General features: G+C 44.5%; 1 protein-coding gene across 1 annotated transcript in view; it reads right to left on the bottom strand.

Annotated features, from left to right (window-relative positions):
• Positions 1-24724, bottom strand: part of RBPMS (RNA binding protein, mRNA processing factor) — a 77270-nt gene extending 52546 nt beyond the window's left edge. Inside the window, exon 1 of the mRNA XM_083482004.1 lies at positions 24217-24724. Within this exon, the coding sequence (XP_083338130.1) occupies positions 24217-24474 (258 nt within the window). The 5' untranslated portion in view covers positions 24475-24724. The remainder of the gene's footprint in view (positions 1-24216) is intronic.
• Positions 24725-27386: the final 2662 nt, after the last annotated feature.

The following is a 27386-nucleotide window of genomic DNA, read 5'->3' as shown; positions in this document are numbered from 1 at the left end:
TCACGGTCTTGGTTAGGCCCTCCAGTGGCTGCTATTTATAGTTTTTAAAACAGAGTCACACAACTGACCCATTTAATGTCATATGCAGTTTGGCCCCTAGACTGTTGGCAGGAAGGTGTTAGGAGGAAGCAGCACTGCTGCTGCTGTGAATGTGTTAAGTCTTTGCAGGAAGCCATGGAGCAATAAATCAGGTCAGGGTGGAAGTCACGCCTCTCCTCACAGGGTGCAGAGATAAAACAGAACCGCTGAGGCAAGGGCTTGAGGAGGAATCAGAAAGAGGAAAGCTGAGAGAAGCAGGAGGGGAATCATCAATATGCATTCCATCCCATGCTCAGAGTGAGGAGTTCAAGGGAACAGAGGCTAGAGCCTGCTAAAACAGTGTCCAAAGAAAAAGGTCAGAGGTGAAAAAGAATGCAGATGGAGCCTTAACACTCTGAGCACATAAGAAGGCAACAAGAAACACAGGTATTTGAGTCAGAGTCCTAATGGCAAGTCTGTAAGAAGAAATTGGTGTAAGCTAGGACTGGACGATAGGGACGCGGGTGGCGCTGTGGGTTAAACCACAGAGCCTAGGACTTGCCGATCAGAAGGTCGGCGGTTCGAATCCCCACGACGGGGTGAGCTCCCGTTGCTCGGTCCCTGCTCCTGCCAACCTAGCAGTTCGAAAGCACGTCAAAGTGCAATAAATAGGTACCGCTCCGGTGGGAAGGTAAACGGCATTTCCGTGCGCTTCTCTGGTTCGCCAGAAGCGGCTTAGTCGTGCTGGCCCCATGACCCGGAATCTGTACGCCGTCTCCCTCGGCCAATAAAGCGAGATGAGCGCCGCAACCCCAGAGTCGGCCACGACTGGGCCTAATGGTTAGGGGTCCCTTTACCTTAGGACTGGACGATACCTGGTTTTCAACAACACGATATATCACCAGCTAAATATCATGGAATTTTGTTATATGACGAAATATATATGCGTTGGTGGAGGGCCTTGCTGGGCCTCCCCTGCAGTGGCAGAGGATTCCTCCATACCTCCCTGCAGCAGCAAAGGGTGCACTGTGCTTCCCCACAGGAGCAGAGGGTCTTGATGCACACACAAACACACACACACACACACACCGTGGCAGAGGGTCTAATTGGAATCTATGCATGCACAAACCCCACTGAGTTCAACTAAACTTACTTCTACTTTCCTGGGAGTAAGCCTCGTTGATCTCAGTAGGGCTTGCTTGTGAGTAGACACACATTTGCTTGCACTGCTTACCAACAAACACCCTCCCCATCATTTTCACATAGTACCCAACCTCCCATTTCAGAATAAGGCAAGCTAAATCTTCTCCCCTCCATCACTCCCCCCAGAAGGGCCCCCCTAAAAGCCCTCATCCCACCAATCTCTCCCTTTTTATCAAATGGAGGGGGGGAAAGCAAGCAAAAAGATAAGTCTCCTTTAAATAAATAGATAAATCCTTCCTTCCTTTTTAATATGGAGGAAAGCTATTTAGGGGGAACCAACAACATAAACACCATCAGAAAATAAAACGAAAATTCTTCCCCACTCTTTTTTTCACTGGTGGAGGTGAGTTTACTGGTTTGTGTGAGGGCTTATCCTCATTTCTTACTTAGGAGGAAGGAGGGAGAGAGCAAACAAATTATCTGCAAAGTATCTGTAAAGTATGGGTTCAGCTGAGCTAACTCCTGGGAAGGTGTCAAGTCTTGTTCACAGGTATATTGCCTTGTTGAAACACTTACCATGATGTTATTTCAATACTGGTATTCAACGATATGGCGATTTATTGCACAGCCCTAATGGAAGACTCTTGAGAGTCCCATGGACTGCAAGAAGATCAAACCTATCCATTCTTAAGGAAATCAGCCCTGAGTGCTCACTGGAAGGACAGATCATGAAGCTGAGGCTCCAATACTTTGGCCAGCTCATGAGAAGAGAAGACTCCCTGGAAAAGACCCTGATGTTGGAAAAGATGGAGGGCACAAGGAGAAGGGGACGACAGAGGACGAGGTGGTTGGATAGTGTTCTCGAAGCCACCAGCATGAGTTTGACCAAACTGCGGGAGGCAGTGGAAGACAGGAGTGCCTGGCGTGCTCTGGTCCATGGGGTCACAAAGAGTCGGACACGACTAAATGACTAAACAACAACAAATGGAAGCCCAGCGGAAGGGTCCAGTGATGAAAAGGGGCTCTGAGACCTTGTAGCAATAGCTCTGCCTAGTATATTTTGAAATATCTATCGCTGCTCTGAGAAGCGTCTGAGTGAGGGGTGATGGATAAATATAGAGTGAATATAACAGGAGGGCTCTTAAGCTTAGCCTTCTGCCTGACATACTAGTTCTCCATGAGGAGGAAGATGTGTTTAGAGGCAGAAGTCGTTCAGACATACAAACTGCGTGCTGCCTGCAGACTAAAGCGATGAACCACATGACTCTGTTGACCACGCAGCACGGCTCTAGAACATCTGTACCCTATTTCCAAACTGCAAAACACTGTCATGGTTTTCGATTAAAATTTCCAAGTGTCAAGACGAAAAGCCCTACAAGAGTATACTTTATTATGAAACTCAATAACCAAATTTAAATAATAACAATTAATAATGGGGGGAGAGGGAGAGAGATGAGAATGTTTGACCGTGAGATCACAGGTACCGAACGTAAGTGCTCTGAGATGTGAGCTGAAAACAAGCCTCAAAGAGAACTGTCATCTCCTTAGCAATTATTCTTGTTTTCTTAAAAGTTGAATCTCAGGTCAGCCAACTTTCAAACCATAAAACATTATTGCTCTTTTCGTCAAGTCAATGGTGAGCTGGGGCATGAGATGGGAGAGGGCATTCTACTCTTTTCTTCCCCCAAGGATCTTCTTATTTGGCTTCTATATTGAAAGAAAAGTTCTATTTTTAGTTCCTGAGATCAGGAGTATTGCACAAAAGGGGATACGAACGAACTATATAACTCCTCGTTTAATAAAGGTCTCAATGCTTATTCTGGCGGAGCCACAGGCTGAAGCGAGCCTGTCTGTATTTTCTGAAGCCCTCAAGATACAGAAACACAACAATGGGAATCAGAGACGTGCAAGGAGCTCTTGCTAGCCGTGAACAGATGAATGGTGGCCAAGGAGTATTGTTCTATATATTAAAATGAGGAAATAGAGCACAGTGATCGTGAACCAATAAGCATTTTAAAAGATAGGTAAAGGTAAAGGGACCCCTGACCATTAGGTCCAGTCATGGCTGACTCTGGGGTTGCGGCGCTCATCGTTTACCTTCCCACCAGAGCAGTACCTATTTATCTACTTGTGCTTTGACGTGCTTTCAAACTGCTAGGTTGGCAGGAGCAGGGACCGAGCAACGGGAGCTCACCCCGTCACGGGGATTCGAACCGCCGACCTTCTGATCGGCAAGTCCTAGGCTCTGTGGTTTAACCCACAGCGCCACCCAAGTCCCTATTTTAAAAGATAATAAAGAGATAAATAAGCATTGTAAGGATAACTTTTTCTCCAACTCAGATTCTAGCAAACCAGAAGTAAACACAAAAACCACAGCCTCTAGCCTGGAAGCCAGTTTCTGCTTTCCCACACTGGTGCAGACCTTTGCAAGGATTCAGCAGCAGAGAGAACGTGGACCAAAGCTCCACAAGTCTATACCTATGCTTCTGCTTTTTCCAAAGAGATGCTGAAGCCATTTTAGGAAGAAACCATGGAGGGAGGGGAGGAGATCACAGAATAGCAATGTTCCCATAGGAAATAATGGAAATCATCAACTTGTTTGCCTAATGAAGTTTCCTGGGATCACATTGTGTTTGGAAAGTGGGACACATGTGTGACTCCATATGTAGGATGCGCATATGTGCACTGAGAATGCAAATACATTAGTAATAATAATAATAATTTGCCATCCTTCACCCTAAGATCCCAGGGCAGGTTGCAGCACTTAAAACACAATGTTAAAAACAGAAACAACTTACAAGCACAAAAAACATACACCGTCCTACTCCATAATCAGTCACAAAGATATACTCTGCAGGGTATATTCAGCCTCAGTGCTAACTTTATTTTGCTCTCCCACATGCCAGGCAGATAAACTTGTTAAGTTGTGGGTGAACATATCAGACGACACAGCAATTCTTCAAACAGCTCTTGTTTATTCACAGGCCAGAACAGAACAGAACTGAAGGGTTCAGCCAGCCTGCTTATATAGAGCTCAACCACAAAGCAACAGTAACAACTTTCTATAACTATCCAATCACTGAAGGTCACTTTCAATCCTTTATTTGCATATGTGGACCTGAACTATCTACAGTATCCCCCTGCTGGCCCAGGGTGGGAACTTCAGTACATAACAAAACCGATGTCTCTTAGCAGGAGGGCATTACGCCAAATGCGAAAACAGCGGAGAAAAAAAGTGCATATGCATTTTTTTTCAAAACAATGTGCTTCAAACTCTTAAAAAGAGCACCCTTCGTGTAAAAGGATTATTGAAAGTGCAAGAAATATATGGATAGCTTCTTGAACAGTGAAATTCAAAGCTTATTTTAAACTAAACGAAGAACTTTCCATCTTTCTAAAAAAAGAATTCTAGTTTGAAATGAGTTGGCATCTTGTTTTGAAAACACTGGGAAGAATTCAACCTCGCGTTATGTCAGCACAAACATTTCAGCTCGCCAGAAAGGGTTCTCCTGATCCCCAATCCATTTTTTTTGGGGGGGGGGCAGGAAAAGGAGCAGGTGGAGAACAGGTTCCATCACACAAGGGGAAATTCTCCTGTTGAATCCCACCCATTTTGTTTACATACAGTCAGGTTTTTATTGCTCTTTTCTTTTTTTAATGCAGCCTGAGCCCAAATCTCCCCTTGCCATCTCACAAGAAGTGCAACATCTATGGGGTCAAGGCAGGAAGGAGACAGAAGAAACACAGGACCCCAGATTCCAGTCACTCAACAGAAAAGGAAGCAACATTTTCATGATGGAAAGGAACTCTACGTAGGGTCAGAGGGAGGTGGCCCTAGAGACAAGAACATTTGTAAGCAAAATGGGGCAGCACTAACTGGGTCACAGATGCATATGACTCAAGGTTAGCAAGAAACCCACTGATGTGGGGAGTAGAAAACAGTTCTTGGCTATTCCGTTTTCCTTGAAATATTTGCCCAGTCCCTTATGGGCAGCAGCTTATGTCAGGTAGATAAAGGTAATATTTTTTGCTAATCACACACTGAAGCTTCTGCTAATAACCTGTCATTTATTCGCAAATCAGGACAGAATGTCATCAGTGATATATCTGACACTTGTATTTCTAGGCTCAGAAACATGAGTCTCCCGAGGCTCGTAATGCTAACCTCAAATACAAGGCTAGGGATTACAGCCCTCGAAATACAGTGGTACCTCGGGTTACATAAGCTTCAGGTTATAGACTCCATTAACCCAGAAATAGTACCTCGGGTTAAGAACTTTGCTTCAGGATGAGAACAGAAATCGTGCTCTGGCAGCGCGGTGGCAGCAGGAGGCCCCATTAGCTAAAGTGGTGCTTCAGATTTAGAACAGTTTCAGGTTAAGAACGGACCTCTGGAAAGAATTAAGTACGTAACCCGAGGTACCACTGTACAGTCATACCTCTTGTTATGTTTGCTTCAGGTTAAATCTTTTCAGGTTGTGTCCCGTGGCAACCCGGAAGAAAAGGAACAGGTTACTTCCGGGTTTTGCCACTCGCGCATGCGCAGACGCTCAAAATGACGTCATGCGCATGCACAGAAGTGGTGAATTGCGACCCGCAGACGCGGGTTGCGTTCTGCTCAGGTTGTGAACGGGGCCCCGGAACGGATCCCGTTCGCAACAAGAGGTACCACTGTACTTTCCTGGTTCAGATTTTAATCCAAGCAACAGAACAGTTATCTTCCAAGCCTTCTCTCACCCAGGCAGCCCATAAAACCATACCTCACACCCACCCCTCAATCCCCTCCACTGACCCGGTTGGTGTTCCACTAGCATAGGCATAAAGGAGGAAGGAAGGGTCAATCGCTTTCTCGCTCTTCTCCTTCCTCTGCTTCTGGTCACCAGTTCACTAGGCTACAAAGAGCTGCTGGGAAATATCGTTTTCTCAAGGGCGCTAGATCAACGTGAATCATTGGAGCCAGTTCCTAGAAGCTGAGGTCCCTTTGGCCGGTGTTAGAAACTCAGATACAGTGGTACCTCGGGTTACATACGCTTCAGGTTACAGACTCTGCTAACCCAGAAATATTACCTCAGATTAAGAACTTTGCTTCAGGATGAGAAAGCGTGTTCTCCATAACAGAGAGCACGTGTTGTGGTGGGGGCCAAAAAGGCCACCCCACTGTTGTTGGGCAAATTGGCCACATGCTGTGATTGGGCAAGGAGTGTTGCTGGGGAGAGTGTTATGTTGCTAAAGTGTGGGAGAGGTCAGAGGTCTTAAATACAGGGCTTGCAGCCTGGGGCTTTCTCTTGGGCTGCGTGCAACGGATCACCCGCCCACCCTCCCTGAAAAGGGGGGGGGGTGTTTCATTGTACTCTGACCGTGCTATGCCTGTCATGGGGTCATCTGCTTAGAGGCAGGGGCCTGGTAGGAATTTTGTCCATTTGGCTGATTGGCTGTTGCCATTTGGTTTTTGCCTACTGCGTAGCAACTCGTCACAACTTGTAAGGTTGGCGGTTAGGCATTGGTTCAAATTGGTTGGTGGAGGGGTAAGTGCCTACCCCTCCCATGGTGGTGCTGAAAGGGAATTCCGTTAAAGGAATCCAGGGGCTTGCCATTCTTTTCATCCTTGTCCCTGGCATCGGACTTGGGCTGTGCAAGCCACCAGGAGCATGAGGGTGAGAAGTGAGGGACTGAGGCCCAGCTTCATTTTCTCCCCAAAAATTGTTTCCCTCACTGGCTTCCGCTGGAATCCGGAGGTCCGTGCTGTCCCCGGGGCAAGGACAGATAGTCGTAACCAATGCCTAAGCAACCACTCACGTGTGTGTATTTAAATAAAGTTGTGGCCAAATTCATGCCAAAAACCTTAAACAAAAATTGATGTGTGAAGTGTGAGTTATTGGGGTGGCCTGGGGGACCTTGACGCGCAACCTAAATCGTGCAGCAGCAGCGCGGCGGCAGCAGCAGGAGGCTCCATTAGCTAAAGTGGTGCTTCAGGTTAAGAACAGTTTCAGGTTAAGAACGGACCTCCGGAATGAATTAAGTATTAACCCAAGGTACCACTGTATATAAGGTAAAGAAAAAGAAAAAGTCTCAGAGTGGTTTGCAACACATTAAAACGTCAAATAAAACAATCCAAAATAAAACATACAAGTTCCCTCACTGATTAGTCCTATGTGTGAACTGACTCCACAGAAGAGCATCCTGGTCTGAGGCAATACAAAAGTTCTGCAATAGCTGATTTACACATGAAACTTATCACTTGATATTGCTATCACCACACGATGAATGTGCAAGCATTAATCATAGTTGCATTGGTCAGATTTACACCTCAGGCTTCAGGAAGGTTCTGCGGCTGCAAGCACCCAGTCTCCTTGCTATCAGAGCTTTCCTCAGCACATTCCAAGTCAAAAATAAGCAACTACACTAGTGTCCTTGGCAAACATTTGACACCTGATTGACCCAACGAAAACTCCCTTCTCCCTAGCTACTCTGCAGTTTTCAGAAACCCAAGAGAATACCTGTTTTCAGTTTGCTGTACACATTCTTGTCAAGGATTTGCGAGTTCATCACTTTTAGAAGACTTGCAACACAAGGAGGAAGATATGGTTAAGAGGCCTCGCTTACTCAACATTCCCTAACAAAACTACTAAACTTAAAACATTCAGACGCATTGTGTGAGAGATTGCAATTCACCAAGTGCTTTTTATTAAAAAAATAACCCAGGGCTCAGACAGACATAAACAGAACTCTTCCTCACACACATGCTCAACAGAGTTTTCTTAATTTTCTATTAGTAGGTTAAAAGGGTGACTGCAGGGTGCCACTAATATGGGCTCTTGCTTCCTGATCCATAGAAGGAAACATGCTCCTTTTTTTGTATCTACTGCCCAGCAAGGAGGTTTAATATGGGAGAAGAGGCAGATAGCTGGTGTGGGGGCAGCTACCACTCCCCTCCAACCTATGGCAGTGACACCATGTTCCTGTAGAAGCAACAAGCCTGGCGCCATTTTGAAAGAGGGGCTCTCTTAATGTGTTTCTGCTTCTGTGCCACAGTACACTAGAGGATTTGGGTTCTGGATGCCAGAATTAAACGCAAGCACTCTAGTGAAAGTATTTGTGGATCTCTGGGGACTTCCATGGCTACAGCCTAAAAATAGTCACCATGTCACATTGGAATAGCGTTTGCAGAACACAGAACTTTAGAAACGGAATTTACTTGGCTTGTCACTTCATCAATATTAACTGTACCTGGTTTATTTCCTCTAAAGTGAATGAGACAAGTTCTTATCTTCAAATGAAACCACGCCTAACTATGTTTTCTTTCACTCATCCTACATCACCTTTACCTCTTCTCTCCCATTCTTTCAGCCAGTGTGGTGTAGTGGTTAAGAGTGGTAGACTCGTAATCTGGGGAACCGGGTTCGCTTCCCCGCTGCTCCACATGCAGCTGCTGGGTGACCTTGGGCCAGTCACACTTCTCTGAAGTCTCTCAGTCTCACTCACCTCACAGAGTGTTTGTTGTGGGGGAGGAAGGGAAAGGAGACTGTTAGCCACTTTGAGACTCCTTCGGGTAGTGATAAAGCGGGATATCAAATCCAAACTCTTCTTCTTCTTCCTTACCTAGCACCAGAACTTTCCAAGCAAGCATTGCAAAGGCAGTAACCACCTGGGACGCACAAACAGCGGGCCTGTAGACACGCCACTAAAACAAACTTATAAACACAAGTAGGAGGAAGTATTATGTCTAGAACATGACAAAAAATGTATGATTGGGGTTGAAGGGAGTGAAAGATAAAAGTCTCCAAAATTTTAAAAGGAAATGTTGGCAAGCAACATGGGTTTACAATAATTTAAGACTGCAGTCTTCCTTCTCCTTGAGGAAAATGCAATTTTACCACAACAGCTAAACAACATACAACATACCAAAACAGAAGAGGCAAATAGCTCTCTGTGTGTCACTGCTTTTTTCAAGTAGGGTACATTCCGTCTCTCTTGGAACAAGTCCACATAAAAACGAACTCCATTAATGGAGGACTTGTACCTCCCCCCCCCCTTCTTGGTTTAGATTATCAGGCTCTGTTTATGGTTGCTGGAATCCCACAAGCCCACTTGAAGCAAACAAAAACTTTCAGCCAATGACCTTAACAGGCCCTCCAACATAATGTCATCATCACAAGCCTCGTTTCTGGGTCTCTACCATATAGTCACCAAGGCTACAGATGTCTGGTACCCAAACAATCATCCAAGTTTTAAAAACAATTATTCCCAGTTCCTGCCTTTGTAGGGTTTGGAAAAATTTAAAGGGGGTGGGTGAGCGGGGAAATGTATTCTTAGCTTATTCAAGGACCGGGAAAGGGACAGGAAAAGAAGGTCAAAAATCAGTTTCCATTTCCAACATATTAATTTCAATTTATAGAATTCAAAGGAGGTATCTTTTTTTAATGATATGGATATTCTGACATGTGCTGATATGATTAGGCTGCTCTGAAGTTGAGTTTTATGGAACTATTTTATTGGTATGAGCTTTAAAATACATTTTTCTTAATTGTTTGTTTAATAATTATTGGATCCCTCTGCAGCACGTGCTGAAACCGTCTTCTTGACCATCTGACCCACTATTTGTCTCGTCCCCTCAATCCACTGGAGACTGTCTTCACACACAGGGGAAGTCCCTAACTCATCAAGGGGTTGAGACCCATCGACTACCCTCACCTGGTTTAGCCAGTCGGTAACACTCCATCATCTCTCAAGACAGACGGGTACCAGAAAAAAAGAAAAAGAAAAAGAAAAACCTCCACAGTCTTGGTAGATTTTTAAGACGTCATCATGACACAACTGAAATGCTACCACAAGAGGCCAGATTTCAGACTACATTTAAGTCTCTTTTTCAATACATGCACATGCCCCTCTACAAATTTAACTAGCCCCCATTCTATTTCCAGTATTTGTCCACAAACCGAGGGGTGGGGGAGAAAGTGGTAGATTAGTAGCACAGTTCTGTGCGTGTCTAAAGGACGCGGGTGGCGCTGTGGGTTAAACCACAGAGCCTAGGACTTGCCGATCAGAAGGTCGGTGGTTCAGATCCCCATGACAGGGTGAGCTCCCGTTGCTCGGTCCCTGCTCCTGCCAACCTAGCAGTTTGAAAGCACGTCAAAGTGCAAGTAGATAAATAGGTACCGTTCTGGCAGGAAGGTAAACGGCGTTTCCGTGCTCGGCTCTGGTTCGCCACAAGCGCTTAGTCATGCTGGCCACATGACCCGGAAGCTGTCATAATAAAGCGAGATGAGCGCCGCAATCCCAGAGCCGGTCATAACTGGACCTAATGGTTGGGGGTCCCTTTACCTTTATGCGTGTCTACTTAACAGTCAGTCAGTCCCAAGGAGTTCAGTGGGGCCACTCTGCAATGTGGTATGGGTTTATAGCCTTCCCCACCTGCCATTCTATTTATCTATGATCATTTAAGCCAAAAGAAAGAAACTGGAAGGGCATTGCACGTCAGGAGCTAAATCCCAGGATGATAATCTTGGGTTTTTCCAGTTCTGGTCTAGCAGTGAAGTCTTGAGTGGCTGCATTAACAACAGCCAGAAACCTAGACACGTGTCTATCCAGAAATAAGCACCTCTGTGCTCAAGTGTACACAGGATTGCACAGGGGCTGTATTAAGAACAAATCAAGAGAGGAAATATCCAAGAAGCAATGAAGGAGGCAAGGGTTTTTGCCTGCTGCACTCTTGAGTTTTGCAGTTGCTTCTCCAGATTATTTTCAGAATTTCCAGGAATTATTTCTGTTCACTGTCTGTTTTTCTGTTCACTCTAAACAGCTTCGAGACATTGGGGGGGGGGGGTTAATCTCCCATCTTCTGAACTTCCCCCTTCATGTTTTCCCTCTTGTTTTTGCTGTGGATTAGAATACCTTCTTAGAATGTACGACAAGCCTTTGGAAACTTGGAGCTGGTTCAAGTGATAAATTTACTTTTATAAACAAGAGATAAACTTAAGTTACAAATACTTTTCCTAGCTGCTTTTATTTTAAAAATTAAAATAGACGGAGCGAATGAACTTCCGCTTAGAGAACACACAGCCACCTATATTTTATTCATGGTGGTGGAGCGACGTGGGATAAAATCCTATACATATCTGCTCATAAGTAAACTCCGTTGAGTTCATTGCCCCGCTGATGTATATGGGACTTACTCACAGGAAAGTGTAGGATTGCAGCCAAAGGGTGTGAGCTAGAAATCCTCCAGTTCAAATCTCACCTCAGTCATATCTCACTAGGCACTCTTAAGAGGCAAGCTACAGTTCATTTAGGCTCAGCTCCTCCTTCTCCAATACAGAGATTATACTCATTTTATACAGCATCATAACATATTTATATCTATCACTAACCCAAAAGTTAAATGCTCAATGGCGAAACAGCCTCGTTTTAGAGCAGAAAAAGGATGAGGAGGTCTGACAGATCTCCTACTGGTCACCTTCCGTTAGGAACATCCTGTTGGAGTCTACTTCATATACAGCACTACCACTGAAGTAGTTTTGGATCTTTTAACTGGTTTTTGTCTACCAAAGAGACTGGGTAGAATGAAACTGATTTAGATTAGATTACTTCAACAATGAAGTTTTCTTTTACTCTTGTTTTGTAACTCTGAATACTATTGCGTGGCAAAAAAAGATACAAGTCCTTACTAAAGTACTATCTAAAGACATCTGAAGGCAGCCCTGTTTAGGGAAGCTTTTAATGTTTAATAGACTATTGTATTTTAATATTTTGTTGGAAGCCACCTAGAGTGGCTGGGGAAACCCAGCCAGATGGGTGGGGTATAAATAACTTCTTCTTCTTCTTCTTCTTCTGCTTCTTCTTCTTCTTCTTCTTCTTCTTCTTCTTCTTCTTCTTCTTCTTCTTCTCCTTCTCCTTCTCCTTCTCCTTCTTCTCCTTCTCCTTCTTCTTGCTATCTGCTGTTCTGCAGCTTGAAAATGTCACCCTGTGTAAACCATTAAATGTTTCTGATTTGGAATTCCTGGTCAATGGCTGTTTCCTCTACAACCATCCAAAGTAAATGAAAGCTTCAATACACATGGCAAGTGCAAAGCAAACTTTCAGATTTCTTTGGGTTCAGAGGGGAAGCTTACGTCTTATCTCTGGAATTTTGTTAACCTGCAGCATTAGCTTATCATTCAACAGCAATACATACCAACTACAGAAGTAATCTAATGCCATCTAGAGCCCAGATTACTACCAACCAAGCCAGTTCATTTTTTTAATGAACTGAATAATGAACTTTTTTATTTTAAATTTTTATTTGTATCCCACCCTCCCCAGCCGAGACCGGGCTCAGGGCGGCTAACATCAAAAAAAATTGATATAAAATCAGACAATAATTAAATCACCTCTTAAAAACAAGTCAGGATAAAAATAAAATCTGAATTAGATGGCTTTCTGCAGGATTTGGGTTGGGAACAGTAAATGCTCATCAGACCCAACTGTGTACGCTGATCTTATATGGGCCTTCCATTAAATGAACTCCTTCCATCTACAGGTTTGACCAAGAAAAGCATCAACTCTTTGGAACATGGATGCAGAAGAAAAGCACACATGTGGAATCGTGTTTCCATAGCACCCCATAAGGTTTAAATGTAAAATGCATGGCCCATCAAGGTAATTTTAAGGCATTAAAATAATTACAAACATAATAAATATGTTTTTCCCAATAGTTAGCTGGGTATAGAGTTCCACAAAAATGAAAGCGTACAGTTTCCCAACTACACAGAAATTATCTCTTAAAGACCTAGAATTCACCAATTTCTCTAGGGTTGCCATATTTCAAAAAGTGAAAATCCAGACATTGTTTCTTATGGCCAAATCCCAGCTATGTCCAGGAAATTCTGGGCGCATGGCAACCCTAGATCTGTCATTAAAAATCCAGTCACAAGATTAACACATTACCATTGCAATAAAACGCACGTTTCTTTATGATTTATTGGTTCCACAAGCGGAAGATTCTTATGGAGTTTTAAGTCACTGACATGCTTCTGTTACTTCCTAGCTTTGAACATTCAGATCTGTAGCTCTGCCAAAACCAAAAAGTCATTAAGAACCATATTTTAAAATTATAGCTCTATTATGTAATAAAAAATAAAGCAGTCTCTTGGGTCTTTTAAGTTGGAGCTTTCAGCACTGCACATACACACCAAGCTATATCTTGCAGCTAATAGCATTCTTGCTAGATTTTGAGCTGCTCCCATTCATTTCAATGCGCCTTGAGGAGCATATCTCACTAGACAGCTGCGTCAATTTTCCACCCTGTCTTCTGTAAGAGTATCCAAGACCTGAAACCCAAGCCAGTTACTTCACTTTATGTGGAGGTACAATGACACCCCTCATAGTCAATTCAAATGTACCGTATTTTTCGCTCTATAACACGCACCAGACCATAACTCACACGTAGTTTTTAGAGGAGGAAGACAAGGGAAAAAAATATTCTAAACGTAATAGTGGATATATGATTTTTGTGGTTCATGCTGTGGCCACAGACATGTGATCTGACAGTGAGTTTGGAGTAGCCCAATGCAAAAATCCTGAGGATCCATGTGGATTCATGCTTTGTAACCACGGAGGAGGGAAGGAAGGGGAACCATGGATCCTCTGCTCACGACTGCAGCAGATCTCCCCCGCCACCCACAGGCATTCTCTCCATAACACGCACAGACATTTCCCCTTACTTTCTAGGAGGAAAAAAGTGAGTGTTATGGTGCAAAAAATACGGTACATATTAAGCTGCCTAATTCACATGTCACAGCAGCCTACCTTAACCATGGTGCCATCATGAAAATGCCTCTCTCTTGCTCCCTGAACAGCTCAGACAAGCCGTTCTGTAGTTTGTCATATTGTCACTTCCTCGGGAGTACAGTGGTACCTCGGGTTAAGTACTTAATTCGTTCCGGAGGTCCATTCTTAACCTGAAACTGTTCTTAACCTGAAGCACCACTTTAGCTAATGGGGCCTCCTGTCGCCGCCGGAGCACGATTTCTGTTCTTATCCTGAAGCAAAGTTCTTAACCTGAAGCACTATTTCTGGGTTAGCGGAGTATGTAACCTGAAGCGTATGTAACATGAGGTACCACTGTAAAAGTCCGCTGAACTCGGTGGGGCTTGCTTCCCAACAGACACATACAGAATCATGAAAACATCACTAAAGTGAAGCATTTTGGGTCTGAAAGTCTTAACTCAAAAGATCTCCATGCTATTTTCCTTACCAAAAAGTGGGCACAACCAATATTTATCGCAGCCAAAGGTCTTACAAAAAATAATAATACTACTGACCTCTAGACGTGCCACTGCGCGGGGGGGGGGGGGCACTAAAATCCACAATGCCAACAACCATGCTTTAAATGAACAATTAAGTCTGGTGGAGTAGGAATGCAATTTCCCTTCCTTTTAATATCCTTGTGCCCTATAATCCATATCTGGAACATATTTCAGATTGGTGCAACACGGCAAAAAAAGAAGAAGCATACAATATTTCCAGGCTTTGAAAAAAAGAAAACACTTCCCCAAATTGCCCATGCCCAATCTATGTTGGCAATTTGGGGCATGTTAATTGATGGGGTAGGGAGGACTGATACTTGTCTGACTTATCAAACTTTCTCCCATTCAGAGAGGCTTGTAACTTGCCAGAGGCCTGCAGCAATTTTACAGGCCTGTGCTGAAGTTGTAAGAGGTTGTTGTTGCTTTTAGTGTTCAAACTCAGATGGATGAATTTCCATACATAATTTCTCAGCTTCGAGAATATAGGAATCATGCAGGTCATGTTTACCGCATAACCGCCATTGAAGAAATGAACTGATTTATATACATATAGTTTCAAAATTGTACAAGCACCAAAACACAAACATATACCTCAGTTAAACAGATGACCAGTACGTTGATATAATGTTGCCTGCTCCCTTCATCTTTGTAACAGCCCCTGTAACAGAACATAACTCAACTCATCCCCCTGCTTTGCATATTATTATTATTATTATTATTATTATTATTATTATTATTATTATTATTATTATTAAAATTCTTAGACTCTTAACTCTCAAACCCAGCAGCCATTCTGATGAATTATAACATCTCATTTCTATGTCCCAAAGCCAGAGAAGGTAAGATTCTGAGATGACTGGGTTTTTTTATTTAAAATATCACCTATCTAGCATTTAACAGCAGAGCCTTCAATGGAGTAGAAACCATTACCTGGTTTTGGAGATCTTCCATTTTGTTTCCAAGTTGATAGGCACTGTAATAGGGAATGATGGCATCTGACGGGAATGTGTTCCACAGGGCGGGCACAACTACCAAGAAGGCCCTTTGCCTGGTTCTCTGTAACTTTATTTTTCACAGTGAGCAAACTGCCAGAAGGCCCTCGGAACTGGACCTCCGTGTCTGGGCTGAACAATGTGGGTGGAGACACTCCTTCAGATACACAGGGCCTCAGCTGATGTGAAGGGAAAGTGAATTTGCTTGGTCCAGGTGAATGTGAGAGTTCTCTCACAAAACCAAACCCAACATTAAGCAGGATCGTCCCTCCCCTCACACATCTGTCAAATTTGGCCCACAAGGATTTGGCCTACAAAGTCAAAAAGGTCCCCTAGTCCTGCTATAACAGTATCCTAGAAGTTGAACATTAAGCGTCAGGGGAATGGTGTGCACCAAAATAAAAAATCCTCCTCTCTTCCCCATACAGTGGTACCTCAGGTTACATACGCTTCAGGTTACATATGCTTCAGGTTACAGACTCTGCTAACCCAGAAATAGTGCTTCAGGTTAAGAACTTTGCTTCAGGATGAGAACAGAAATCGTGCTCCAGCTGCGCGGCGACAGCAGGAGGCCCCATTAGCTAAAGTGGTACTTCAGGTTAAGAACAGTTTCAGCTTAAGAACGGACCTCCGGAATGAATTAAGTACTTAACCCAAGGTACCACTGTACTATACTTCTCCCGCTACTGAAAATTGCTGATGGTCTTAGCAGACCTCTTGATGATTCTTGAGCCTGCTGCAGCAATTGTAATGTGCTGTGCTAGAAGTTGTGTGACTTTCAATCGTATTTTTATTGCTTCCTTGATTTCTTACATTGTATGTATTTTATTGTACTGCAGTTTGAAATCCACAGAAGTCAAATGCTTCTTCACAGACATGCTGCAAGCCACCTTGTGAAGCAGTGATCTTTCAGACCACAGTTTGGGAACTCCTGCCCTACTGTTCAAAAATAAAGCATTCAGATTCAGGGGCTGTGAGCCAGCACCAATCCTGAGCTGTTTAGCACCAAGCAGCGCAGTTGTGGAAGATTTCAGGAGAGTAGGAAAGGGGGGGAAGGTGTCCCTTGCCAGAAGCAAGGCTTCTGGAGCCTTGAACAAGACCACTAACGATGCAGATGGAACCTAACTCTATTTCCATCTGTCACCTTAGTTAAGTGAAGCTATGCGGTTTCTGAACTAGGGTTTGTATTTAGTGATGGGCTGGATGAAAGCCAATAAACTGACAATGAATCATGAGAAGGAGTAAGTGGTTCTCATGTCTGTGGAATCAGGCAGGCAGCTTTTTCCAGATAGGGTTGTACTCACCTTAAAGGAAAAGGTACACCGTGTGCAGGTATTCCTGGATCCAGCATTGTCACCATTAATACAGGTGGCCTCAGTGGCAGAGAGTGCTTCTTCCCAGAGCCGGCTGCATTGCCAGCTGCAGTTGCTCCTTGACAGTGAACAGTTTGTTCACAGTGACCCACATTCTAGTAACCTCCCAAGAGAATTGCTGCAATGCACTGTACATGGGGCTGCCACTGAAGACCACCTGGAAATGTTCAAATGGTGCAGCTGGGTGGAATCTTATCACACTGATTCTATTCTCTTCCAAATCTAATTTAAAGTGCTGGAACATGCATCTAAAGCCTGAAAAGGCTTGGGATGAAAATACCCAAAGGAACACCTTTCCCTTATGCTAAGCTGCCTGTAACTATGATGTCTTAAAAGGCTTTTCTCTGCATTTGACTGCTGCGGGTGAGCCCACGGTGAGGAATACAGCCTTTTTGGTGGTGGCACCGGGAATGTGGAATGCCTTTCACTCAATTATTTGCCCAGGCATTTTAATGGCTGTTTAGCCTGATCTGTTGCTTTTATCTGCTTTTGTGTATTTTGAATGGTGGGTTTTTATTGTTGTGTGTTTTTTATGTTTTGTATCCCATCTGGTATGTGAATAGATGAATGGAAGCCTGTAAATATTTTTTAATAACTACAGCAGTTAAATAAATATGAAAATGTATGTTCACGAAGATCCTGTTGTTGAGCAATGAGCTGAAAAGAAGAAAAAGGCATCTAAAAGGGGAGGAAGAGTCTGAGAACAAGCTCTCATGAACAGAGTTCATTTCATCCGATTCATGAAAGATAATCCTCCCATGGCCCAGGGGAGAGAGCGTATACATACATGCATATATTACAGAGGTATAAACAGAAAAACAGGGAGGTCAAATGGCTATGAAATGTGAATAGTACAGCTTGCAATAATTCTACGTAATATACTGTAAATACAGAAGGTAAATACCGTGACCTTTCACAACAGCATTAATTGGTAATAAACACAAATCATCCAGAACTTATCAAGAGATTTGATTCTTTTTGTTTAAGCTTGATTCAAGACAACGGTTTCACGTCCCATGAACAGGTGTTAATTAACACAGCAGAGATAGGATGATTGCATTATCATCACCATTTTAGCTTGCTATGAAATCCACATCTGGAACTCTGTAGGTCTTGTTGACTTTTTTTAAAAAGTGGATTGCCTACTTTGAAGAAAAAAGTCAACAAGACCTACAGAGAATGTGAAGGTCCTGAATGCAAATCCTACACTGACCTAGACTAGCTGTCTGAAATGTGCACCCACTTCATGCCAAAGTTTTCTGATCCAGCCAAAAAGATATGCATAATATGGGTCACCATAGCTAGGTTCCTTACCGCACTGTGTAATCATACATTACAGCGGTACCTTGGTTCTCAAACTTAATCCATTCTGGGAGTCCACTCGACTCCCAAAACCATTCGGAAACCAAGGCACAGCTTCCGACTGAAGCCATGTTGGACATTCAGCTTCCGAAAAATGTTCGCAAACTGGAACATCACTTCTGGGTTTGTAGCGTTCGGAAGCCGATTTGTTCGGGACCCAAGCTGTTCGAGTATCAAGGTACAACTGCATTCACAATTTGGATTCAATTAGATTGCTCACGCCTATGTGTAAACTAGCTCCATAGCAGAGTTTTTCAAAGCCAAATCAAATACTGAAAACTACCACTGTTTATTAAACAATATAAATAGTAAGATGAAATATGAACAGACAATATTTTTAAAGCACATCAAATGCACATTTAAGGCACATGACTCCCCCCCTCCCCAAGAATCCTGGGAACTCTAGTTCCCCCCCTACAGATCTACAATTCTAAGCACTATGTGTGCCGGATGCACTTACAATGTATAGTAAAGATCTGTCCTATGACACTCCTATCTACACTTGCTAAAATTACAACTTCAGACACACCGAGAGTGATATCTGGGGGGAGGGGGGGGCTTAAGCACACAAAAATCTTCTAAATTGCAACTCAGAAAGGTAAAGTCACTTCAAACGGCAACAGAACTTGGAAATAACAAAAATTGATATGCCACCAAGAAAAGATACGGAAGATTAGCAATACCTGAAGAAGAATATACTTGAATGTTTGCCACCCAGCTCAGGGGAATGCCACTGTCATTTTTGCTCTTTATCCAGCAACAACCAACTCACCATGCAGAGAGCCTTACCATCTGGCAGACAACCGCAGAGTAGCAAAAAGCTTATACCAGTAATTCAGATGGTAACTTGTTTTTAATAAACAAAAAGACCATACTAGGTGGTAAATTACTACTGTATTGACTCAGCATACCTAGCTGTCATCACAACAAGACCTGGTCCTTCCATCAGAAGGGAGTTCCGTTTGCACTGACATGAGAAACAGTCCTTAACAGTGATGTTTCAGGCACCAACTACCATATTTTTCGCTCTATAAGACGCACTTTTTCCCTCCTAAAAAGTAAGGAGAAATGTGTGTGCGTCTCATGGAGCGAATGCAGGCTGCACAGCTATCCCAGAAGCCAGAACAGCAAGAGGGATCATTGCTTTCACTGCGCAGCGATCCCTCTTGCTGTTCTGGCTTCTGGGATTCAGAAATTTTTTTCTCTTGTTTTCCTCCTCCAAAAACTAGGTGCGTCTTATGGTCTGGTGTGTCTTATAGAGCGAAAAATACGGTATATGCTACACAGTGGTTAGAAAACATCATTTCAGGCAATGTCTCCCTTTCTTAGAACAGTTTTTAGAAATGACTAGTCTGTTTTTCAGCTGCTAGAATAACTACAGGTCTGGGCCTTCTGCTCTATTTTAAATCATAATGTTTGATGAAAGGTTCTTATGGCGCCAATCCCCTATTCTCCCCTCAACATGCACTGTTCTGACTGCATGTCTGTTCTAGCAACTCTACACACAGTTTATCAGCCTAACTGCAAGACATTAACAAGACAGGTGCCAACTGTTAAGTTGTGGGTGAACATATCAGACGACACAGCAATTCTTCAGACAGCTCTTGTTTATTCACAGGCCAGCACAGAACAGGGCTGAACGGTTCAGCCAACCTGCTTATATGGAGCTCAACTACATGGCAACAGTAACAACTTTCTGTAACTATCCAATCACTGAACGTCACTTTCAATTCCTTATTTGCATATGCAGACCTGAGTGAAAACTATCTACAGTATCCCCCTGCTGGCCCAGGGTGAGAACTTCAGTACATAACACCAACAACAGCCCTGAAGGTTCCTCAGTTTGTTAAGTGATGCTGGAGGTTATGAGGGACATTTGGCTCAGCAAAGAGAGGTAGGATCTGGAGTTGGAAACCTGGACTCACAGCTTAGCCATGAACTTACTGAGCTGTCCTTGTTTTAAAAAAAATGCACCTCAGAGCCAAAGTAGAAGAGATGAGGAAGCTCTGCTATACTTTTCGTTTACTTCAAAGCAGCCACTCCTTATTGAGGAGGGTTCTTCATTTGATCAGGGCAATAGCTCCAGGGCCATGGTTCCCGAAGTGGGGCACATGCCCCACAGGGGTGCAATTTGATATTTTTTTGGGGGGGATTTGGAAGCTTGTGTAGACCAAATTAATGGCCTTTTAGGCTTCCTCCAAGTGAATAGGAGTTCACTTTTTGAGTAATAAGAATTATATGTCACCGGGGGGGGGGGATCAGGATTTTAGAGATACTTAGGTGGGGCATAGTCCCCCAAAAAGGTTGGGAACCACTAGGGAAGGTGTGTTTAACCCTTCAATTTAACCACACAGAGATGCTATTACCCTATGGGGGGGCAGTGACAAGAGGTCTTCCCCCACAATTTGGCTAATAGTTTGAGCGATGGGGTTTACATTGACAAAATGGTACTAGGGAAGGGTTAAATACTACCAGTACCATTTCCCGGATCACATTAGGAACACACGCACCCTGGAAGTTTCGAAGTACAGTGGTACCTCGGGTTAAGTACTTAATTTGTTCCAGAGGTCTGTTCTTAACCTGAAGCACCACTTTAGCTAACGGGGCCGCCTGCTGCCGCCGCACCACCAGAGCACGATTTCTGTTCTCATCCTGAAGCAAAGTTCTTAACCTGAGGTACTATTTCTGGGTTAGCGGAGTCTGTAACCTGAAGCGTATGTAACCCGAGGTACCACTGTAAAGAAAAATATATTGGGATATCCAATCACAGACCTCCCATGTAACATGTACTTTGGTCTTCCACTTCCATTCCCTGTATTCAGTGGAAGCAGCAATCCACCTCACAGACTTTTACATTTCCCTAGCCCAAGGAAATAAACTAATTAAACTCTGCATAAAATATATATCAATAAAATGTGTGCACCTTATTGCGCAGAAACAGTGGGATAATGGAAGAATGCAAACATATGAATGAAACAAGCTGGTGTGTACAAGTGAAGGATGAGATAATTAATGGAAATATGGTCTTTCATCAGCGCTACGTCCAATTTTCGCTTTCACCGACTTCCTTTTCCCACACTGCCCATTTACCACAGTCTGAAATCAGAATGCTATTTCTCTACATACAAAGTTAAGTACAAGTGAATTTAAAACACAGAAGTATAAAATCCACAACTGATACAGTACACTGAACAGTTATCTGTTTCAGAAGCACTGCTAACCTGCTGCACAGTTGCCATCAAACTTTAGGCTGAAAGCTCTTTGAGACAGGGACTTGTTCTTTGTTTGAGGCTTCTGCTGTAAAGAGGCACTGATGTCAGCACTACTTCCAAATGGTTTATCGATGGGAGCACAGATCTCTAAGAGATGTGAGGCTGCCAAGATTTAAGTCACGTTTATATTTGGAAAGATAAACTGTAAGGTTGGAATAGGGTCAGAAGTTAATGTAATCCTCTGCCCAAGCCCAATACTATTAAAAGGTCCTTAGAAAACTAATACCACCAAACAAATGAAAAACAGGTTGTACTGTAGGTGAATGCAACACAAGTGACTGTGGACTCCCATGTTCCTTCCATCCTTAGCTTCCCATTCATTACTTATTTGCTGCCAATGGTGAAATGACAGGGACCAGGAAAATACTTAGGTTGTGCAGCACCAATAACTTCTTTCCCCCCAAACCCACTGAAAATGCTCTCCATTGGGACTTCAGGAGCCAAGGGCGTCCCAAGGCTGACACCAGAAGCAAAAAGGACACACACAGCATCAAAGCCGTGTATGAATGTGTTGTTACAATACCTCGTTGCACATCATCACAAGACAACAGGTTGCACCATAAATGTTTTCCGAGCCACCACCAGATTTCACCGCTAACAAGATTATTAAATCATTAAAAATTATTCCTTCAACTAAGGGGATAGGGCAATGAAGAGTCTCAACAACCAACCCCATTAACAAACATCACGGCTGCAATACAAGGCAAGCTTATGCCGAGTTTAAGCACATTGTAGGAGTTCCCAAAAGAGAACTTCTACTAATACAAAATTTTCAAAGTTTGTCCAAACCATGCCTAAAATTAATTAATCAGTATAGTAATTAATGTTCATACATATACATATTTCATAGCGGTTTATGTTGCAGATCACAAGCACTATCTGGTTAGTACTTGGTGGCAACCTGAAAAACAATGCAAACATTAGAATTTTCATTCTTGCCTATATGGGCAAGTTATCACGTTATAACAAACTGAACTGATGCTTAGAAGCCTATATATTGTAACAGATGAAGAAACCTACATATTCGTGTTCCTATAAATATACGGTAATTCCCACAGATAGGCAGAATGAATACATGATACAAGGAAATGTTTTTCTTTTAAGAAAATGTGTTTTGTTCCATGCAACCACCATTCATCCTTCTAGGATCTGTGAATCGGCAGCACTTCATAATAGGCTTGAAGTGTTAATCTGGGTAGTTTACTGCCTTAATTCTTTCCCAAAACAGGTTCCTAGCCTCAAGAGCATGGGTAGGCAAACTAAGGCCCAGGGGCCGGATCTGGCCCAATCGCTTTCTAAATCTGGCCCACGGACGGTCCAGGAATCAGCGTGTTTTTACATTAGTAGAATGTGTCCTTTTATTTAAAATGCATCTCTGGGTTATTTGTGGGGCATAGGAATCCATTCTCCCCCCCCCAAAAAAAAATAGTCCGGCCCTCCACAAGGTTTGAAGGAGAGTAGACCCCTGATGAAAATGTTTGCTGACCCCTGCTCAAGAGTAACCATCTTTCTTTATTTCAGAGCAGTGTAGCAAAACAACAACAACAACTCCGAAGAGTCTTATGGCACCTTAAAGACTCACAATATCATTCCGGCACTAAGGTTTTGTGGACTAGTCTACTTCAAGGAAAAGCAAAGTTTCCTCCAACAAAATGCCTAAGGTCCTACTACACTGAGTTTTGACTGTTTATCACCCTGCAAAAAAGACTGTGAACAGAAATGCTGTAGGCGTTATAAATTCACAGGCTACCTATCCATTATAAGGTTGTAATATTCGAATCACACACAGGGAGGTTTAAAGTGAGTAGACAGTCTATAAGTGGAATGTGGTGGTTAAGACATAAAGCATGGCTTAGTACCTCAAACTTACAAGAGCTCATAAGTATTTCAAGGAAATTACTTATGTTATGAGATATACAATCCTATGAGATATACAACCCTACCTAGGAGTGTTTTCCACTGAACAGTATGGGCTTGCTTCTGAGTAAGCATATAGGGTTGAACCATAAATGGGCAACACAATACAGTACTGTACAACAATCTCTAACGATGGAAATCACTCGCACTGCTTTATTATTGAGTTCAACCATTTACCGATATTGCCAAAGCGCATCGCCAACTTAATTTGCGTGTTTTGCCACGCTTTGCTTTTTTTGACTACGACCTTTCCCCAAGGTGGCTCTGAATTAAGATTTGCCCAAGTGCAAGTTCTCTGCATCTTAACTCATCGGGAAAGAATGCGCTCGATACGTTATCTATTAATCAGAGCGCCTGGCTTGCTTTTTTTTTTTTTTTAAGGAGTACTCTGCTTTTAATGTGGGGAGTCGGGGGGCAACTAGGTTACAGGGAGTAAGCGCACGACCACAAGAGAGAAAAGGAGAAAACACAGTGTTCGCCTCCCATGTTTCCCCCCGCACCAACCATCCCACTTTCCCCGTTCAAACTAAGGTCAAACTTAGTTGCTTCGGAGAACCTTCGGCGCGCCTTTCGTTTTCCAAGCGTTGCGCAACCTCTCCAAGCCCCCAAAGCGGACGGAGCGAACAGCTTCGGTGTCAATGCGTTTTAAGGGACGGGCTGGTGGTTGGGTGGCAGGGATGGGGGGGGGGTGTCCGAAAAGCTCTACGGCTGCCCTGCTTGGAAGCGCTCCCCCCTTCCCCCAAAACTTTTTCCAGGGCTCCCCGGACAAGCCCATGACGCACGCCGCCCCTGCGCTCCGAAGCGAAAGCCCGGCAGGCAGCGCCTTTGGCCCGCCCGCCTCCCCTCCGGCAGGTACCTCTTCCTCCTGCAGGTTGGGCTCGGCGGGGCTGGGCTCCTGCTCGCCTTTGGCGCTGTTCATGGTTCCCTCCGCCGGTCCGGAGCGCCCTGGCCCGCCGCCGCCTCCTCCTCCTCCTTGCCTCGCCTCTCCCGTCCGCGGCGCGTCTGGGCTGAGGTGCTGCTGCTGCTGCCGGGCAGGCGAGCGCGCCGAGGCGAGGCGAAGAAGCAGCGGGGCTCTCGCCCTGGCCACCAGCAGCGGCAGCTGCTTCAGCAGCATGCAGGGCTTCCCCGGCGGCGAGAGAGAGGCGGCGGCGCGCGGCGGCTTCTTTTCCGTGGAAGGAAGTCGTGAGGGGAAAGAGCCGCGAGCTCCTCGCCTGCGCGCCTGGCTCTGGTTGGCGGGGAAGGTGGCTCGCGCGCCTGGCGCCCACTCCCTGGGACGACGTGGGAGGGAGCGGAGGAGGAGGGGGGGTGTTGGGGGGTGTCGACTAATCGCGAGGGAGAGGAGAGGAAGCCCCCTCAGCAACCCTCTGGCACGTGAAGAGAGGCGGGTCGGAAAGCAAGGCGTCGAGGCTTGGGGAAGGAAGGAAGGAGGAGCTTGGCGGGGTGATGACTCCCAAACCCAATGGCAAATGACAAGTGGTCGTGTGAACTTCAAGGGGGTCCCACGAGGGGCATCTAGTCCAGCCCCCTGCGACGCAGGAATCTTTCGCCCCTCGTGGGGCTCACCCAGGGGTTGTTGGCGTCCGTCTGTCTCTGGCGACAAGGGAAAAGTGTGCGCCTTTGGGGGTGAAGTCAGACAGTTGGAAGGAGCCAACCAGTGGCATAGCGTGGGTTGTCAGCACCCGGGGCAAGGCAAGTAATTTGCGCCCCCTAACCCGTGGATTTGCGCCCGCTAACCCTAACCCCCAGATGTTGCGCCCGGTGCGGCCGGCCCCCCCTGCACCCCCCACGCTACGCCACTGGAGCCAACGCCCCTTCAAACCAGCACCCCCCTAAAATGTTTGAGGGGGCCACAGTTGGGATACAGTGGAACCTCAAGTTGCAATTGTGATCCGTTCGGGAGGCACATTCGCAACTCGCAGCGTTCGCAACCCGCAGCGCTGCGTCTGCGCACGTGCGGGTCACGGTTTGGCAATTCTGTGCATGCGCAAAGCGTGATTTGGTGTTTCTGCGCATGTGTGAGCGCCAAAACCCAGAAGTAACCCATTCCGGTACTTCCGGGTTTTGCGCGGTGCGCAACCCGAAATCACGTAACCTGAAGCGTCTGTAACCCGAGGTACCACTGTACTGAATACAGTTCTGGTTGCCCCACCTCCAAAAGGGTATTTGTACGCTTGGGAAAGGTTCAGAAAAGGGCAGCCAAAATGATCGATGGGGTGGAGCAACCCACCCACCCCCCATGAGGAAAGGTGGCAGCCTTTGGGACTTCCTGGTTTATAGAAAAAAGCAAGTGAGAGGTGACATGATAGAAGTTTATAAAATAATGCATGTGAGAGAGAAAGTGGATAGAAAATGGTTTTAACCCTCTCTCAAAACACTGAAACTTGTGGAAGGTGAATTTTGGAAGATTTGGGATAGATAAAATAAAGTACTTCACGTAGCACATCGTTAAAACTATGAAAGTTTCTCCCACAGGAGGCAGTGATGGATGACTTTTAAGAGTATTACACAAATTCATGGAGAAAAAAGCTATTGATGGCTACCAGCCACGTATAGTAAAAGCTATGGTTTTCCCAGTAGTGATGTATGGAAGTGAGAGCTGGACCATAAAGAAAGCTGATCTCCGAAGAATTGATGCTTTTGAATTCTGGTGCTGGAGGAGACTCTTGAGAGTCCCATGGACTGCAAGAAGATCAAACCTCTCCATTCTGAAGGAAATCAGCCCTGAGTGCTCACTGGAAGGACAGATCCTGAAGCTGAGACTCCAAGACTTTGGCCAGCTCATGAGAAGAGAAGACTCCCTGGAAAAGACCCTGATGTTGTGAAAGATAGAGGGCACAAGGAGAAGGGGACGACAGAGGACGAGATGGTTGGATAGTGTTCCCGAAGCTACCAGCATGAGTTTGACCAAACTGCGGGAGGCAGTGGAAGACAGGAGTGCCTGGCATGCTCTGGTCCAGGGGGTCACGAAGAGTCGGACACGACTAAACAACAACAATCAGTCCCTGGAAACTGCCGGAGGAGCAAGGGCTCTTGTGCATGGATCCTGCTTGTACATTTCCCACGGGCATCTGGGTGGCCACTGTGAGAACAGGATGCTGGACTCGATGGGCCATTGGCCTGATCCAGCAGGTTCTTCTTACGCAGATGATTTTCCCTATTAATTATCATTACAAGCACAGATAAATAAATCAGCCCACCAGTTTGCATCAAATCCAAAAGTCATTAGACCTAGGAAGGCTTCACGCTGAGGCTGATCAACATGATACCTGCCTCATGTCACTAAAAATAAGTCTGAAGATCAGAAAGGATTTATAACGGTTCCAACATTTCTAAAGGCACAGCTCGCTGCTGACAGTACAGCGCAGCACACAAGTGGCTCCTTTGAAGCCGTTTCAATCTGTTGATTCAGTGTGTGTGCGTCTTCATATTCTTTGACTTTGACTTTTATTTTTATGACAGTAGTTGAAAGAACCACATCCCAGAAAATCACTAGAATATCTATGTTAATTTCAAACACACATACATGCCCCACAATATTTCGACATTATGGACCCAAAAGAGTGCTAAAATAATATATTTTAGGGTCAAACTATAATATATAAGGAATTCAATATAAAAGGAATTTCCAATGTTTTTTTCTTTTCTTTTGCAAAACACGGCCGAGGGGAAGGGTACAATCCAGACCTGGGCTTATGCAATGAGGAGAGTTCTTAACCTTTCCTTCCATACTGTTTTCCCGCTGAAACCCCAAGCTGTTCTTTTTTCCCTTATTTCAAAAATAAATAAATATGGGCAACACAAGTTTTCTCAGTAAGGGCAAAATAGCACTGCGTAGGGTTTGGGGGTGGGGAGGGATGCGAGGAAATTATGCAGAGGAGGGGAATCTTACAGGCCTGCCGTCCTGTGCTTTGTACATATTTCAGATAAGGGTCCTTCATGGCAGACTATCAGAAAGGAAAAACAACGTGGGCATTCCAGTCATAGAACTTTTGCATCACATCCAGCTTGGTGTTTCAGAGCGGGGGG

This window comes from Podarcis liolepis (genome assembly GCF_965112155.1).
Source record: "Podarcis liolepis genome assembly, chromosome: 17".
NCBI lineage: Eukaryota > Metazoa > Chordata > Lepidosauria > Squamata > Lacertidae > Podarcis > Podarcis liolepis.
This window is presented reverse-complemented; position numbering and strand designations above follow the sequence as displayed.